Source organism: Esox lucius, chromosome 1 (genome assembly GCF_011004845.1).
Source record: "Esox lucius isolate fEsoLuc1 chromosome 1, fEsoLuc1.pri, whole genome shotgun sequence".
In the NCBI taxonomy this organism is placed as follows: Eukaryota; Metazoa; Chordata; class Actinopteri; order Esociformes; family Esocidae; genus Esox; species Esox lucius.
The window spans coordinates 1239000-1252746 of NC_047569.1; the positions used below are offsets into that span (position 1 = coordinate 1239000).

Here is a 13747-nt window from a genome sequence, read left to right on the forward strand (position 1 = left end):
AGATACTCAACTAGTCTGAAGGCCAGTTATATTGCTTCTAGTCAGCACAACCATTTTCAGCTGTACTAACAGAATTGCAAAAGGGTTTTCTTATGATAAATTACCCTTTCAATGATAAACTTGGATTAGTGAACAGTAGTGTGTATCATTTAAATTATTTATTGTTTTTAGAACATACAGATAGCTGATAGTCAATAAATACAAATGCAGTTATCTGTACTGGCCAATAAATTCCTTATCCATAATCACTTGACTGAATCCCTGAATAAGCAATGTGAAACATCTGCCCTTTATAACTGAGCAAAGCAGTTGAACCTAATTGCTACACTGCACTAACAGTAGTTAGCTATTGCTGGCAAATTGCACACAGAAATTGTTCTGTGTTAACTTTTTCTAAACATGGCAAAATACTGCAATTCACTACTCTTTAATGTGACTTACAAAAAAACAAACAAGACTCCGATATAGACATTTGTTTATTACAGGATGGTGGTATTTCACTGTACAAGACGGACATATTTACAGCCCAGGGATGGAGCTTATGTACATGGAAAAGAGAGGCATACCATACAATATCGTCTAATGTATAAATTAATAAATACTGGAATGGGCAAGAGACAGCCCACCAAGGTTCTCAAATGAGGACAAGTATAGAAAAAAGGGGTAAAGCTAAACGTTCTGAGCAGGGAAATTATATGACTATAAAGAGAACGTTCACACCCCTGTGAGGCAAGAGAGAATGTAAACTGTAAGAAATCTACACTTGACTGAGAGGGAAAGACCTAGGTTTGCCCGAAAGAAACTTGATCAGGAAATAAAATCCTAGGTCACGTCTTCAGATCAAAAAGGATGACATAATTGGCGACAATTTCACCTATTTTGCCAGTGGACTCATCCAATCCTATCAGATCTGCCTAGGGAGTACAGTACATTTTAAATTCTAAACAAAAAAGGGACAGGAAAAATGTTATAGGCTGGTTTCCTGGCCCCAGATTAAGTTCACTCCTATAAGAATAAGCACTTTCGAGGTAGATTCTCCATTGAGCGTGCTTTTGTAATCTATAACTTAATCTGGGTCCGGTACATCCTACATTCTCCAGGATGAATAATATAAAGGCATTGTTCTTTTCTTTGACAATATGACATGTCTACAGTAAATCTACTTGACACCAGAGTGCATAGTTGTTCTCCACACACCCCGTGCCAGCTACTAGATTATGCAAGGCATTGTTGAGTTCGGCTTTTCCCTACAACACATCATATGGAGTCATATTCAGTAAGTGGGAAATGCTTTGATGTTGAGATATACAACCTGAATCTCTAAAAACAGAGGTTTGTGGTACAGTAATCCCTACTCTTGAACACAACCATCATGAGTGCTTCATGCTCTAATATAGGACGTTTGGTGACAAAGCAGGGACCGTGCTTATCTATCTGGCTTTGTACCTCACATTCAATAGCTGTTATATAAAAAAACAGGAATGAAGAAAGACTTAAAGGGAACTAAACATTCTACACACACCTGGAAATGCTAGGGGTTAATGGTTCAATTCACATGACTGATAGATGTATTGATAGGTTGATTTTTGCAGCTAACCTTGGTACATCAGAACTCACCCTGTGTTCTTTAGGGAGCGAATTCCCTGGCATCCCACGTCAGGTTCACAAACATACTAGTTTAAACTCTGAGAAAACATATCCAGTATGTATACACAAAATTCAATACAAAAACTCAGTCTATTCATAATCTATCCATAATCACAGTGGAAACCATGGAATCACAGTGGAAACCATGAAAATATAATCTATGGAGCCAACTCTACATCCCAAAAGACTCCTAGTGTCCTCCAATGCAGCTCATTACCAATTGAGGTCAACCTCTGGACAAAGGTATTGCCCTCTGTAAAGAATAGCAGGCCTTTTGATATGCTTCTATAGCTTCTTTGATTTGGATGTAACGTGTCTGAAATGTATGAAGATGTAACATTTTGGTCCAGTAATTTAGGACCAGCTGCTGGATTCTGATGCTGGTTAGTTGATAAGGCATTTTGGGTAGTTTAGTTGTTCTGGTTGTTTTTTTCGTAGTATTCAGCAATCTGCAATCTGTCCTGACTTTCCTTTCTCAGCTTACCTCATTGAACACTCTTCCCCAAAGACGATTTTATTTTTTGAGCCACCCAGGTTTGTACTTAATTTGGTTGACTGACGCTGTTCATATTGGTTGTAAAGAAAGGCAAAGCAGTACATTTGATTGGCTGACTCAAGTCAGATTTTAAGGGTATAAATGAGTTATTGGCTGTCGTTGGGTTCAAGAGGATCAATGTTTGGTCAGGCTTGGGAAGTGTGGATACAGCATGGCTGGTTACAGTCATTTTGGGTGGAAGGTCTGACGCAACACATACAGATATACAGGACAGAGACTAGGCCTCGCTGGCAGTGCTGTTGCTCCGACTCAACTCTCTGATACCGTGCAGGATACGCTTCATGTGGCCAACCTTCGTCACCCCCAAGTCCTGCAATGGATGACACACACACACAAACCCTCAATGTCTGTATCTATTGGTAAGTAGGAGTTTGCACCATTTCTCCTACCACCAACTTCCAGTCAAATCAGTGAATGGAATTGAACAGGGGCGGAAGGAAAGAATTTGAGATATCCCTTTTTTGTGTGTGCTTAGTACCTTTAGGTCCCTCCTCTCCAAGTGCAGCAGCTCGGCGCCGCGCACGTCATGCCTGATAAAGATCTCCTTGTACTCTGTGAGACAGATGACCTCCAGCCAGGCGGCCACCTCCTCTGTACCCCACTGGTACACTGCAGAAAGGAAGACCCCCTTCAGACCCACACCACAGAGAGATGCCACAACACTGCCATAGCCCTTAACTGTAGCACTGTAATCCTAATTTTGATTGATACAGAGGTTCTAACGAATCTAATCCTGTATCAATGGTTAGGAGGAACTTCAACCTACTCAAGACCATAAGCAAATTATGACAGTGTATGTTTAAGCTGTCAAGAGATGCTGATCTAAGGTCATCCTCTGATTTTCAAATTTTTTTCTTTTATGGGTAAATTAGTTACAGGAGGGGGTAAGCTGGTCATACATCTGCAACTATGTCTCCCTGGAGCCAGTGGGCCAGCAGTAAACCAATCATAATCAGGGAGATTGGTTGCGTGTGGAAGTCTGTGGCAGCCTCAGAAATCATTGAACGTGATTACCAAAGAGTGTTGACACAATTTTGTCCCATAATTATTGAACCCAGTGTATCCAGACTCATTGTTGTGAGATAGTGAATTAAAGAAGTAGAGGGAGCGAGAGAGAGGCAACACGAGAGTACCGTTTTACCTGGCAGTGTTAGAGTCGCACCTGCCTCCTTGTTCTTGTTGTTTTTGTCCTTCTTGAATTTGGGGACAAGACGAAATTTGGCACTGCGGCTGCGCTTGGAGAAATCTGTCAGGTTTCCCTGCAGGAATACAATTAGAAAGAAATACAGACGGGTTAGTCAGCCAGATGGAAAGGTTGGCCCATAGACACTGAGTGCGACAGACAGACCACTCCTGATAAAATATGTCTATGAAATATTACCTTTAATAAGTTCCCAATATGGGTAAAGTCACTTTTATTTCAATTTGTTGTATTTAAAAAAATTTAAAGTAGCTTTACAGTAAAATAATACTTGTGTAAAACATATGGCAGTGTGAGAGAACTGCTGATTGGCCAGCTCATCCATCTCTAGACTGCCTATTAGCCAGTTGAAACTCCCCTTCATCTCAAAAGATTAAGGGGAATTTTTCTTTTATCCACTGAGCAAATACTTTAACTTCTCATAAGCATCATAAAAAAGAGGGATTGCAAGAAATGTTATATGACGTTCTATAATTTGAATGATTTAAGATTATATATATCTTGATAAGTAATCTGCGGTAGCACTGGACTGGGACCCCTTTCGAATCCCTATTACTGAAATAAAAAATAACTAAGATGGTCCTAATAGCATCCAGCTGCAGTCTTCTCAGGCCTTCCATAGGCCATTCTATGGAGACACCTACTGGATTTCTCTCTCAAGGGTCAGGGGAAAGAGTAATCAATTTAACACCAGTACTGCCCAACACGCCTTCACCCGATTCACACATTCTAAGAGATGCAATGACATAGTATCTATTAGCTGGCAGTAGAGCGTAGCATGACATAGAACTGGCCTGAGAGAGATGTATCATGTGTGTGTGTACAGTGAAGGAAAATATTATTTGATCCCCTGCTGATGTTTGCCAACTGACAAAGAAATTATCTGTCTATAATTTTTATGTTTATTTGAACAGTGAGAGACAGAATAACAACAAAAACATCCAGAAAAATGCATGTCAAAAATATTATGAATTGATTTGCATTTTAATGAGTGAAATAAGTATTTGATCCCCTCTCAATCAGAAAGATTTCTGGCTCCCAAGTGTCTTTTATACAGGTAACGAGCTGAGATTAGGAGTGCTCCTCTTAAAGGAAGTGCTCCTAATTTCAGTTTGTTATCTGTATAAAAGACACCTGTCCACAGAAGCAATCAATCAGATTCCAAACTCTCCACCATCGCCAAGACCAAAGAGTTGCCCAAGGATGTCAATCCAGCTGGGACCATAGTCACCAAGAAAACAATTGGTAACACACTACACCGCGAAGGACTGAAATCCTGCAGCGCCCGCAAGGTCCCCCTGCTCAAGAAAGCACATGTACGGGCCCATCTAAAGTTTGCCAATAAACATCTGAATGATTCAGAGGAGAACTGGGTGAAAGTGTTGTGGTCAGATGAAACCATAATCGAGATCTTTGACATCAACTCAACTCGCCGTGTTTGGAGGAGGAATGCTGCCTATGACCTCAAGAACACCATCCCCACCATCAAACATAAGGTGGAAACATTATGCTTTTGGGGGGGCTAAGGGGAAAGGACAACTTCACCGCGTGAAAGGGACGATGGACGAGGCCATGTGCCGTCAAATCTAGGGTGAGAACCTCCTTCCCTCAGCCAGAGCATTGAAAATGAGTTGTGGATGGGTAATCCAGCATGACAATGACCCAAAACACACGGCCAAGGCAACAAAGGAGTGGCTCAAGAAGAAGCACATTAAGGTCCTGGAGTGGCCTAGCCAGTCTCCAGACCTTAATCCCATAGAAAATCTGTGGAGGGAGCTGAGGGTTCGAGTTGCCAAACGTCAGCCTCAAAACCTTAATGACTTGGAGAAGATCTGCAAAGAGGAGTGTGCAAACCTGGTGGCCAACTACAAGAAACGTCTGACCTCTGTGATTGCCAACAAGGGTTTTGCCACAAAGTATTACGTAATGTTTTGCAGAGGGGTCGAATACTTATTTCATTTTTCTGGATACTTTTGTTGTTATTTTGTCTCTCACTGTTAAAATAAACATACCATTAAAATTATAGAATAACAATTTCTTTGTCAGTTGGCAAACATCAGCAGGGGATCAAATAATATTTTCCCTCACTGTATGTGTATGTACTATAAAGCCATAAAGATCGAAAATCAAGGAAACGTGTGGACATTAACCTGTTCCTATTAGAAATATATGAACATATTACCGATCCACATTCATACAAAGACAATCTTGTTCGGCAGCGGTTCTACCTCATCATCTCCAGGTTCAATCAGCTGACACAGCCAGGGTATATCCACCAGTCTGCGTAGCTGCTGGGCCACAGCGCCCAAGGCTCCAGTCAACTGCTCCTTCTGAGGGGGGTCCAACTGCTGAAAAGACACACACTGTTAGAAAAACACCACTGACTCACAAACTCATACACAAAACTTAGGTACAGACAGACTCATTTAAGACATACCAGGCACATCTTGCCTGCCAGTAACAGCTCAGTCTCACTGTGAAGGACCTTGACATTGCTGACCATCTGAACGACGACACTGCAGTTAAGACCCTGCATGGAATGGAAAGATGTGAACACAGTACATACATATAGTTACGCGTACTACGTTGAATTTAGTTTACTACAAAAGTGGGGATGGGAATGTGTATGTGATTTGACTGAACAATTTTTGTTTTCCCCTTTTTGTATATCAAACCCTTTTTCCAAAAAGTTTGGGACACTGGGTAAATGCAAATAAAAACAGAAAGCAATTATGTGCAATTCATTTATCCTTATAGTTATTTAAAAACAGTACAAAGACAACATAGCAAATGTTGAAACTGAGAAATGTCATTGTTTTTGGAAAAATACATGACCATTTATAATTTGATGCTAGCAACACGTGGCAAAAAAGTTGTGACAGGGGCATGTTTACCACTGTGTTGCATCACCTGTTTACTTTCAAAGTTACAGCAATTGGTCTCCTCAGTTCCCAAACGCTTACAGAGTATTGTTAAAAGAAATGTTTTCCCATTCTCGGTTTGATATAGGATATAAGAGTCTTCTTGGTCGTATTTTTAGTTTCATAATGCGGCAAATGTTTTCATTGATTGACAGGTATGGCCTGACTGCACTTCCAGACTCTTACTATGGAGCCATGCTGTGGTAATACATGCAAAATGTGATTTGGCATTGTCTTGCTGAAATGAGCAAAGCCTTCCCTGAGAAAGATGTTGTCTAGATGGCAGCCTATGTAGCTCCAAAACCTGTAAATATTGTTAAGCATTAATGGTGCCTTTTCACAGATGTTCAAGTCACCCATGCCATGTGCACTAATGTACCCCCATACCATCACGGATGCTAGCTTTTGCACAGTGCACAGATAAGCAGGATGGTCCAACTCCTGTTTAGTCCAGAGGCCTATGATTCCCGCCATGATTCACAAAAGTAATTAATATTTTTCATTCATCAGACCAGTAATGCACTCTGCCACATTCATTCATTCATTCATCTTTTTCCGCTTCATCCGGGGCGGGGTCGCGGGGGCAGCAGTCTAAGCAGGGATGCCCAGACTTCCCTCTCCCCAGACACTTCCTCCAGCTCTTCCGGGGGGACACCGAGGCGTTCCCAGGCCAGCCGGGAGACATAGTCCCTCCAGCGTGTCCTAGGTCTTCCCCGGGGTCTCCTCCCGGTGGGACGGGACCGGAACACCATCCCAGGAAGGCGTTCCGGAGGCATCCGAAACAGATGCCCTAGCCACCTCAGCTGACCCCTCTCGATGTGGAGGAGCAGCGGCTCTACTCCGAGCTCCTCCCGGGTGACCGAGCTTCTCACCCTCTCTAAGGGATCGCCCAGCCACCCTGCGGAGAAAGCTAATTTCGGCCGCCTGTATCCGGGATCTTGTCCTTTCGGTCATGACCCAAAGCTCATGACCATAGGTGAGAGTAGGAACGTAGATTGACCGGTAAATCGAGAGCTTCGCCTTGCGGCTCAGCTCTTTCTTCACCACGACAGGCCGATACATCGACCACATTACTGCAGAAGCTGCACCGATCCGTCTGTCAATCTCCCGTTCCATCCTTCCCTCACTCGTGAACAAGACCCCTAGATACTTAAACTCCTCCACTTGAGGCAAGCACTCTCCACCAACCTGAAGTGGGCAAGCCACCTTTTTCCGACTGAGGACCATGGCCTCGGATTTGGAGGTACTGATTCTCATCCCCACCGCTTCACACTCGGCTGCACACCGTCCCAGCGCATGCTGAAGGTCCTGGTTTGAAGGGGCCAACGCGGCAACATCATCCGCAAAGAGCAAAGACGAAATCGTGTGGTCCCTAAACCTGACACCCTCCGGCCCCTGGCTGCGCCTAGAAATTCTGTCCATAAAAATTATGAACAGAACCGGCGACAAAGGGCAGCATTGCCGGAGAACAAGTCTGACTTACTGCCGGCAATGCGGACCATGCTCCTGCTTCGGTCGTATAGGGACCTGACAGCCCTTAGCAAAGGACCCAGGACCCCATATTCCCAAAGCACCCTCCACAGGACGCCGCGAGGGACACAGTCGAATGCCTTCTCCAAATCCACAAAACACATGTGGACTGGTTGGGCAAACTCCCATGAACCCTCCAACACCCCGTAGAAGGTATAGAGCTGGTCCAGTGTTCCACGGCCCGGACGAAAACCACACTGTTCCTCCTGAATCCGAGGTTCTACTATCGGCCGTATTCTCCTCTCCAGAACCCTGGCATAGACTTTCCCGGGGAGGCTGAGAAGTGTGATCCTCCTATAGTTGGAACACACCCTCCGGTCCCCCTTCTTAAAAAGAGGGACCACCTCCCCGGTCTGCCATCCCAAAGGCACTGTCCCCAACCGCCACGCGATGATGCACAGGCGTGTCAACCAAGACAGCCCCACAACATCCAGAGACTTGAGGTACTCAGGGCGGATCTCATCCACCCCCGGTGCCTTGCCACAGAGGAGTTTCTTGACCACCTCAGTTACTTCAGCCCGGGTGATGGACGAGTCCACCTCTGAGCCCTCATCCTCTGCTTCCTCAATGGAAGACGTGACGGCGGGATTGAGGAGGTCATTGAAGTACTCCTTCCACCGCCCGACGACATCCCCAGTTGAGGTCAGCAGCTGCCCACCTCTACTGTAAACAGCGTTGGTAGGGCACTGTTTCCCTCTCCTGAGGCGCCGGACGGTTTGCCAGAATCTCTTCGAGGCCAGCCGATAGTCCTTCTCCATGTCCTCACCGAACTCCTCCCAGGCCCGAGTTTTTGCCTCCACAACCACCCGGGCTGCAGTCCGCTTGGCCTGTCGGTACCAGTCAGCCGCCTCAGGAGTCCCACAAGCCAACCAGGCCTGATAGGACTCCTTCTTCAGCTTGACGGCATCCCTTACTTCCGGTGTCCACCACCGGGTTCGGGGATTGCCGCCTCGACAGGCACTGGAGACCTTTTGGCCACAGCTCCGAGTGGCCGCTTCGACAATGGCGGTGGAGAATATGGTCCCTCGGGATCCAGTCGAAGCTCTGCCGGAGGTGGGAGTTAAAGATCTCTCTGACAGGAGACTCGGCCAGACGTTCCCAGCAGACCCTTACAGTACGCTTGGGCCTGCCGAGTCTGTCCAGCTTCCTCCCCCGCCATCGGATCCAACTCACCACCAGGTGGTGATCAGTTGACAGCTCCGCCCCTCTCTTCACCGAGTGTCCAAGACATACGGCCGCAGGTCAGATGAAACGACAACAAAGTCAATCATCGACCTGCGGCCTAGGTTGTCCTGGTGCCATGAGCACTGATGGACACCTTTATGCTTGAACATGGTGTTCGTTATGGACAAACTGTGACTAGCACAGAAGTCCAATAACTGAACACCGCTCGGGTTCCAATCACACCCCTCCAGGTGTCACTGTCGTTGCCCACGTGGGCGTTGAAGTCCCCCAGTAGAACGATAGAGTCCCCATTCGGAGCACTTTCCAGCACCCCTCCCAGAGACTCCAAGAAGGTCGGGTACTCTGCACTGCCGTTCGGCCCGTAGGCACAAACAACAGTGAGAGACCTATCCCCGACCCGTAGGCGCAGGGAACCGACCCTCTCGTTCACCGGGGTAAACTCCAACACATGGCGGCTGAGCTGGGGAACTATAAGCAAACCCACACCAGCCCGCCGCCTCTCACCATGGGCAACTCCAGAGTGGTGAAGAGTCCATCCTCTCTCAAGGAGTGTGGTTCCAGAGCCCAAGCCGTGCGTAGAGGTGATCCCGACCTCACACACGATCTCTCAACCTCACACACGATCTCAGGCTCCTTCCCCGCCAGCGAGGTGACGTTCCACATCTCTAGAGCTAGTTTCCGTGTCCAGGGATCGGGTTGTCTAGGCCCCCGCCTTCGACTGACGCCCAATCCTCTCTGCACCGACCCCTTATGGTCCCTCCTGTGGGTGGTGAGCCCACGGGAAGGCGGCCCCGCGTCGCTCGTTCGGGCTGAGCCCGGCCGGGCCCCATGGGGAAAGGCTCGGCCACCAGGCGCTTGCGTACGAGCCCCAACCCCGGGCCTGGCTCCAGGGTGGGGCCCCGGCTGCGCCATACCGGGCGACGTCACGGAACTCAAGAAAATGTTCATCATTAAGGGGTGTTTTGAACCACTCTTAGTCTGACCCGTCGCCTAGGACCTGTTTGCCTTGGGAGACCCTACCAGGGGCATATAGCCCCAGACAACATAGCTCCTAGGGTCACTCGGGTACTCAAACCCCTCCACCACGTTAAGGTGGCAGTTTAAGGAGGGGCACTCTGCCACAGTTCATCTTAAATGAGCTCGGGCCCAGAAGGCAGTGGCAGTCTTGCCCCAGGATTTGGAACATGTCATTGTATTGTGTTTTTATTTACATTTTACACAGCGTCCCAACCTTTTGGAAAAACTTAACATAAAAACTTAATCAAAAACAAACCTGCCAAAAGTGAGGGTTAAGTTTGTGAACAGGGTGTGGTACAGTGTGGTACAGAACCAGTGTAGTCTTTTTGACCAACAAAATTCAATGTCCAGGTCTGTTTGACCAATCATAGTTCATAGTGCATTCTAGAGCAGGACCCAAACATGGCATCACAAGAGGCAAAGCAAACGGAATCATTTTTGTTTTCGTTGAAAGAACAGATTCAAAAACAATAATGACAAGGGACAAGTACTGCCGTACATGTCGCGAGTTCCTGAAGAAAGCAGATAAGGCAGGGTCGTTTTTCAAGGGAACTACCAAAAACCCGGCTCTCAAGTCTCTGCACAACGTCAGGTGTATTGCGGCCTAACAGGCTGCAGAAAACCCTGCGGACGCATCAACGACCATCTGCCAGCTCTGAATGAATAAGGGGGCGTGTAGCCAAATTGAAAAACTAATTACAACTGCCTATCATGTTGTAAAGAGGGAGAAACCATTCACAGACTGTCCATGACATAGTCCGTTGCATCATATTTATGTTAACAGCAATTGATCCCATTTGTTCTCATGTCTCACATCACATGGAAAACTGTGGTATAAATCAATATTCTGATGATTTGATATTTACATACAATATTTCGGTACAATAGAATTGTATTGTGTTTTAATTCAGTTTGGGCCAGTAAAAATACACTCCGGGACAGTAGATTTCAGACCCCAGTCACAGTGAGAAAAAAAGTTAGTGTTGGACCCTGGTCTGACTGAGGCATTTCATTTTAAATCAACAAGTTGTACTTCTATTATAATATATTTAATAAACGTGGTTGTGCACACAACATTCTTTATAAAAAATTATAACTGGAAATAGAGTTAAATTGAGTTAAGTATACCTTACTTTATAGATCTATTACAGCATCACATTACCCACAATGCTCTGTGTGAGTGTAGGGCAAGACTTTGGCCTTGCAACCTACTTTCACACACATATAATGCACAAACCCAGCCTTGTAACTTGTAGGTTAAAAGATACGAGGTCTGCCCTATACGGGAACGAAATAAAAGCAGGAGACAAACTCCTGCAAATTGAAACTTAACGTATAATATAAATATACAGTATCAGAGCCCTAGAAAAAGACTGCCTATCAGGCAACATGGGCACCCCTGTTGGAGGGCAACAGGAGAAAAGTGGAAAAGGAGACCTACGTACCCCTGTGCTCTTAGAGTTGGCGTAGACCACATCCATTGCTTTTGAGCTAGCGTTGACTGCATGGGCCAGCTCCTGCTCCATACTGTGGTGAGACTGGGCTATCTCTCGAATACTGGGAACACATAGTTACTGACAACCTCTAGAAGCTAAAGTTTCTGGGAAATTACACAACACAAAGCATAAGCATTCCATAAGTGTGTGTTTTATTCCCAATGTAATTTTATTTCAAAGTCTAGTAGAAATTTGAAATAACAATGTGAGTACAGCACACTAAACATTTCAAACCTATCCAGTTTTAATCCAATTCCAGAATTAATAATTTTTTTTAAATGTATCTTACCTGTGGATGAGAGCTCCGGCTGCCTGGCCAAATAGGTTGATCTGGGAGGCCTCTTCCTCAGACACGATTTCCGGTTGCAAGGCATTCTGGGGCTGTGGACGGGGGAACTCGCACCTCTGCTTATCTTCCCATGACTTCAGTGTGCTCTCAAAGGCCTGGGGCAAATATGCAGCAAGTTAAATACAATATAATCAAATATATTTATTTTTCCCAGAAGGAAAATTTGTCATGGCAGGTCAGACGTGATATTTCAAGTAAACATTCAGCCGCAATATAAGCAGAAACATTCACAGGGGACAGATACAAATTCTAAATAAATAAAAAATAAAATTAATAAAAAAATTGTCATAAGTCTAAATTTCTAAGGTTTTAAGGCTAATGATGCAAAATATTCCCAGACCATAACCGGACCTGAAAAACATCCTGGCCGCCACAAGGTCAGTTCAACTGCTTACAAAAAAATGTATGCGCAAATAAAAATAAATACTCCCCACAATTAGTAGGGATACTCACTCTGTCTCTGGTGAGCGTTTGGGTGCGGTTCTTATGAATGATATTGATGTATCCAGGGGGCTGAACCCAAGCCTCTCCATCCACTTGCACCGGCACACCCTCGTCCCCTAGGATGGTGATCTTAACTGTACGACACTGCAACACAACAGCCAACGTGGGTTAACATATTGGATGCCATTTGCAAATCAATGTTTCTATACATATTTGTCGTCACAACTACTGTACACCTGAAAAGGACTATAGCGTTTGTGTTACCTGTGCAATGCGATGGTGCTGCAAGTTGATAACTCTAGACACAGCCATCTGAATGCTGCCAAACACAGCCACCACCTCCAGGATCTTATCGTCAAAGGACGGTGCAGTGAAAGTCTGCCAGGAAGACAACATGAGATTGGTTTGTTCAGTGATGTAAAATGGACTAGATTTGTGCCGACAGTGGTCTGAAATTGCAAAAGGAAGGGGTTGAATAATAATTACGATCCAATAGATGTGTTTTACATAACCCTACTAAAAGCCCTATGAGATCTGCCACCCCAAAATGACTTTGTATTTTTTATATATAAAGGATCCATCTGACAATAGAGATCAGTTATGTAACAACAAAAACACATAGAAAGGGTATTGCTGACACTTACATCATCCTCTTTAGTTCCGCCCCAGAAGTTGGTTCCACCGGCATAGCTTGGGATGTTTAGGACTGCTATACCCTGAAGGCTGGGTAGGGGGATTGGCCTCCCGTCGCACTGAACACAAACACACAAGGTAACATCTTAAGTAATTTAGAAGGTGCTCTTATCCAGAACTGGCTTCATCTGGAATATTCTAACAACATGTCAATGCGGTACCCATTTGTACTGTTGTTATCTTACTTCCAGCAGCACCTTCTGCTCCAGGTTCTTGTAGGTGCGATGCAGCAGCTCCTTGGTGCCCAGAACCCCATACCACATCATGTTCTTTGTGCGACTCCTAAACACAGACCGACCCAGAGCTTAAGAAAGTGACCGAGCACACAAAAGCATAAGAACCGAAACACAGAACAGAACACAAAACATTGAGAAATAAATTTCATGTTCAACTACAGAAAGCTGTGTGGAGTGCAGTGGCACAAACCTTGAGATCAACGGCGTAGGTTTGTATTGTGTATTGGATGGGGTCAGGGTCAATGGATCCCCAGATTTTCACTCTTTTCAAAGGGGGTCACATTGACTGGTCTGTAAAACTGCTCTATAATTCTACACCCCTGCTTAAGATACAAACAGGTACTTGCTTTTTTGAAAGGAAAAAAACACTGCGAGGACAGTTTAAGCAGAGGTGATCGCTTCCAACATTTGTTTAATTTGCTAGGGCTGTCACCACTGTTTGTCAAAAGGTTAAGACTCCATTTGATCCCTC

General features: G+C 45.2%; 1 protein-coding gene across 6 annotated transcripts in view; it reads right to left on the bottom strand.

The window, feature by feature from the left end:
* Nucleotides 1–463: 463 nt before the first annotated feature.
* Nucleotides 464–13747, bottom strand: part of LOC105029822 (diacylglycerol kinase delta) — a 94105-nt gene continuing 80821 nt past the window's right edge. For 5 of the 6 annotated variants that reach the window (XM_010903358.3, XM_020047694.2, XM_010903360.3 and 2 more), the window contains 11 exons: nt 13225–13321; nt 12991–13098; nt 12611–12724; nt 12356–12490; nt 11843–11997; nt 11503–11614; nt 5842–5934; nt 5633–5752; nt 3345–3462; nt 2682–2812; nt 464–2513 (listed from right to left, as the gene is read on the bottom strand). In XM_010903358.3, coding sequence (XP_010901660.1) covers nt 2421–2513; nt 2682–2812; nt 3345–3462; nt 5633–5752; nt 5842–5934; nt 11503–11614; nt 11843–11997; nt 12356–12490; nt 12611–12724; nt 12991–13098; nt 13225–13321 — 1276 coding nt within the window. In that variant the 3' untranslated portion in view covers nt 464–2420. The remainder of the gene's footprint in view (nt 2514–2681; nt 2813–3344; nt 3463–5632; nt 5753–5841; nt 5935–11502; nt 11615–11842; nt 11998–12355; nt 12491–12610; nt 12725–12990; nt 13099–13224; nt 13322–13747) is intronic. The other variant, XM_010903359.4, reaches the window with a different exon arrangement.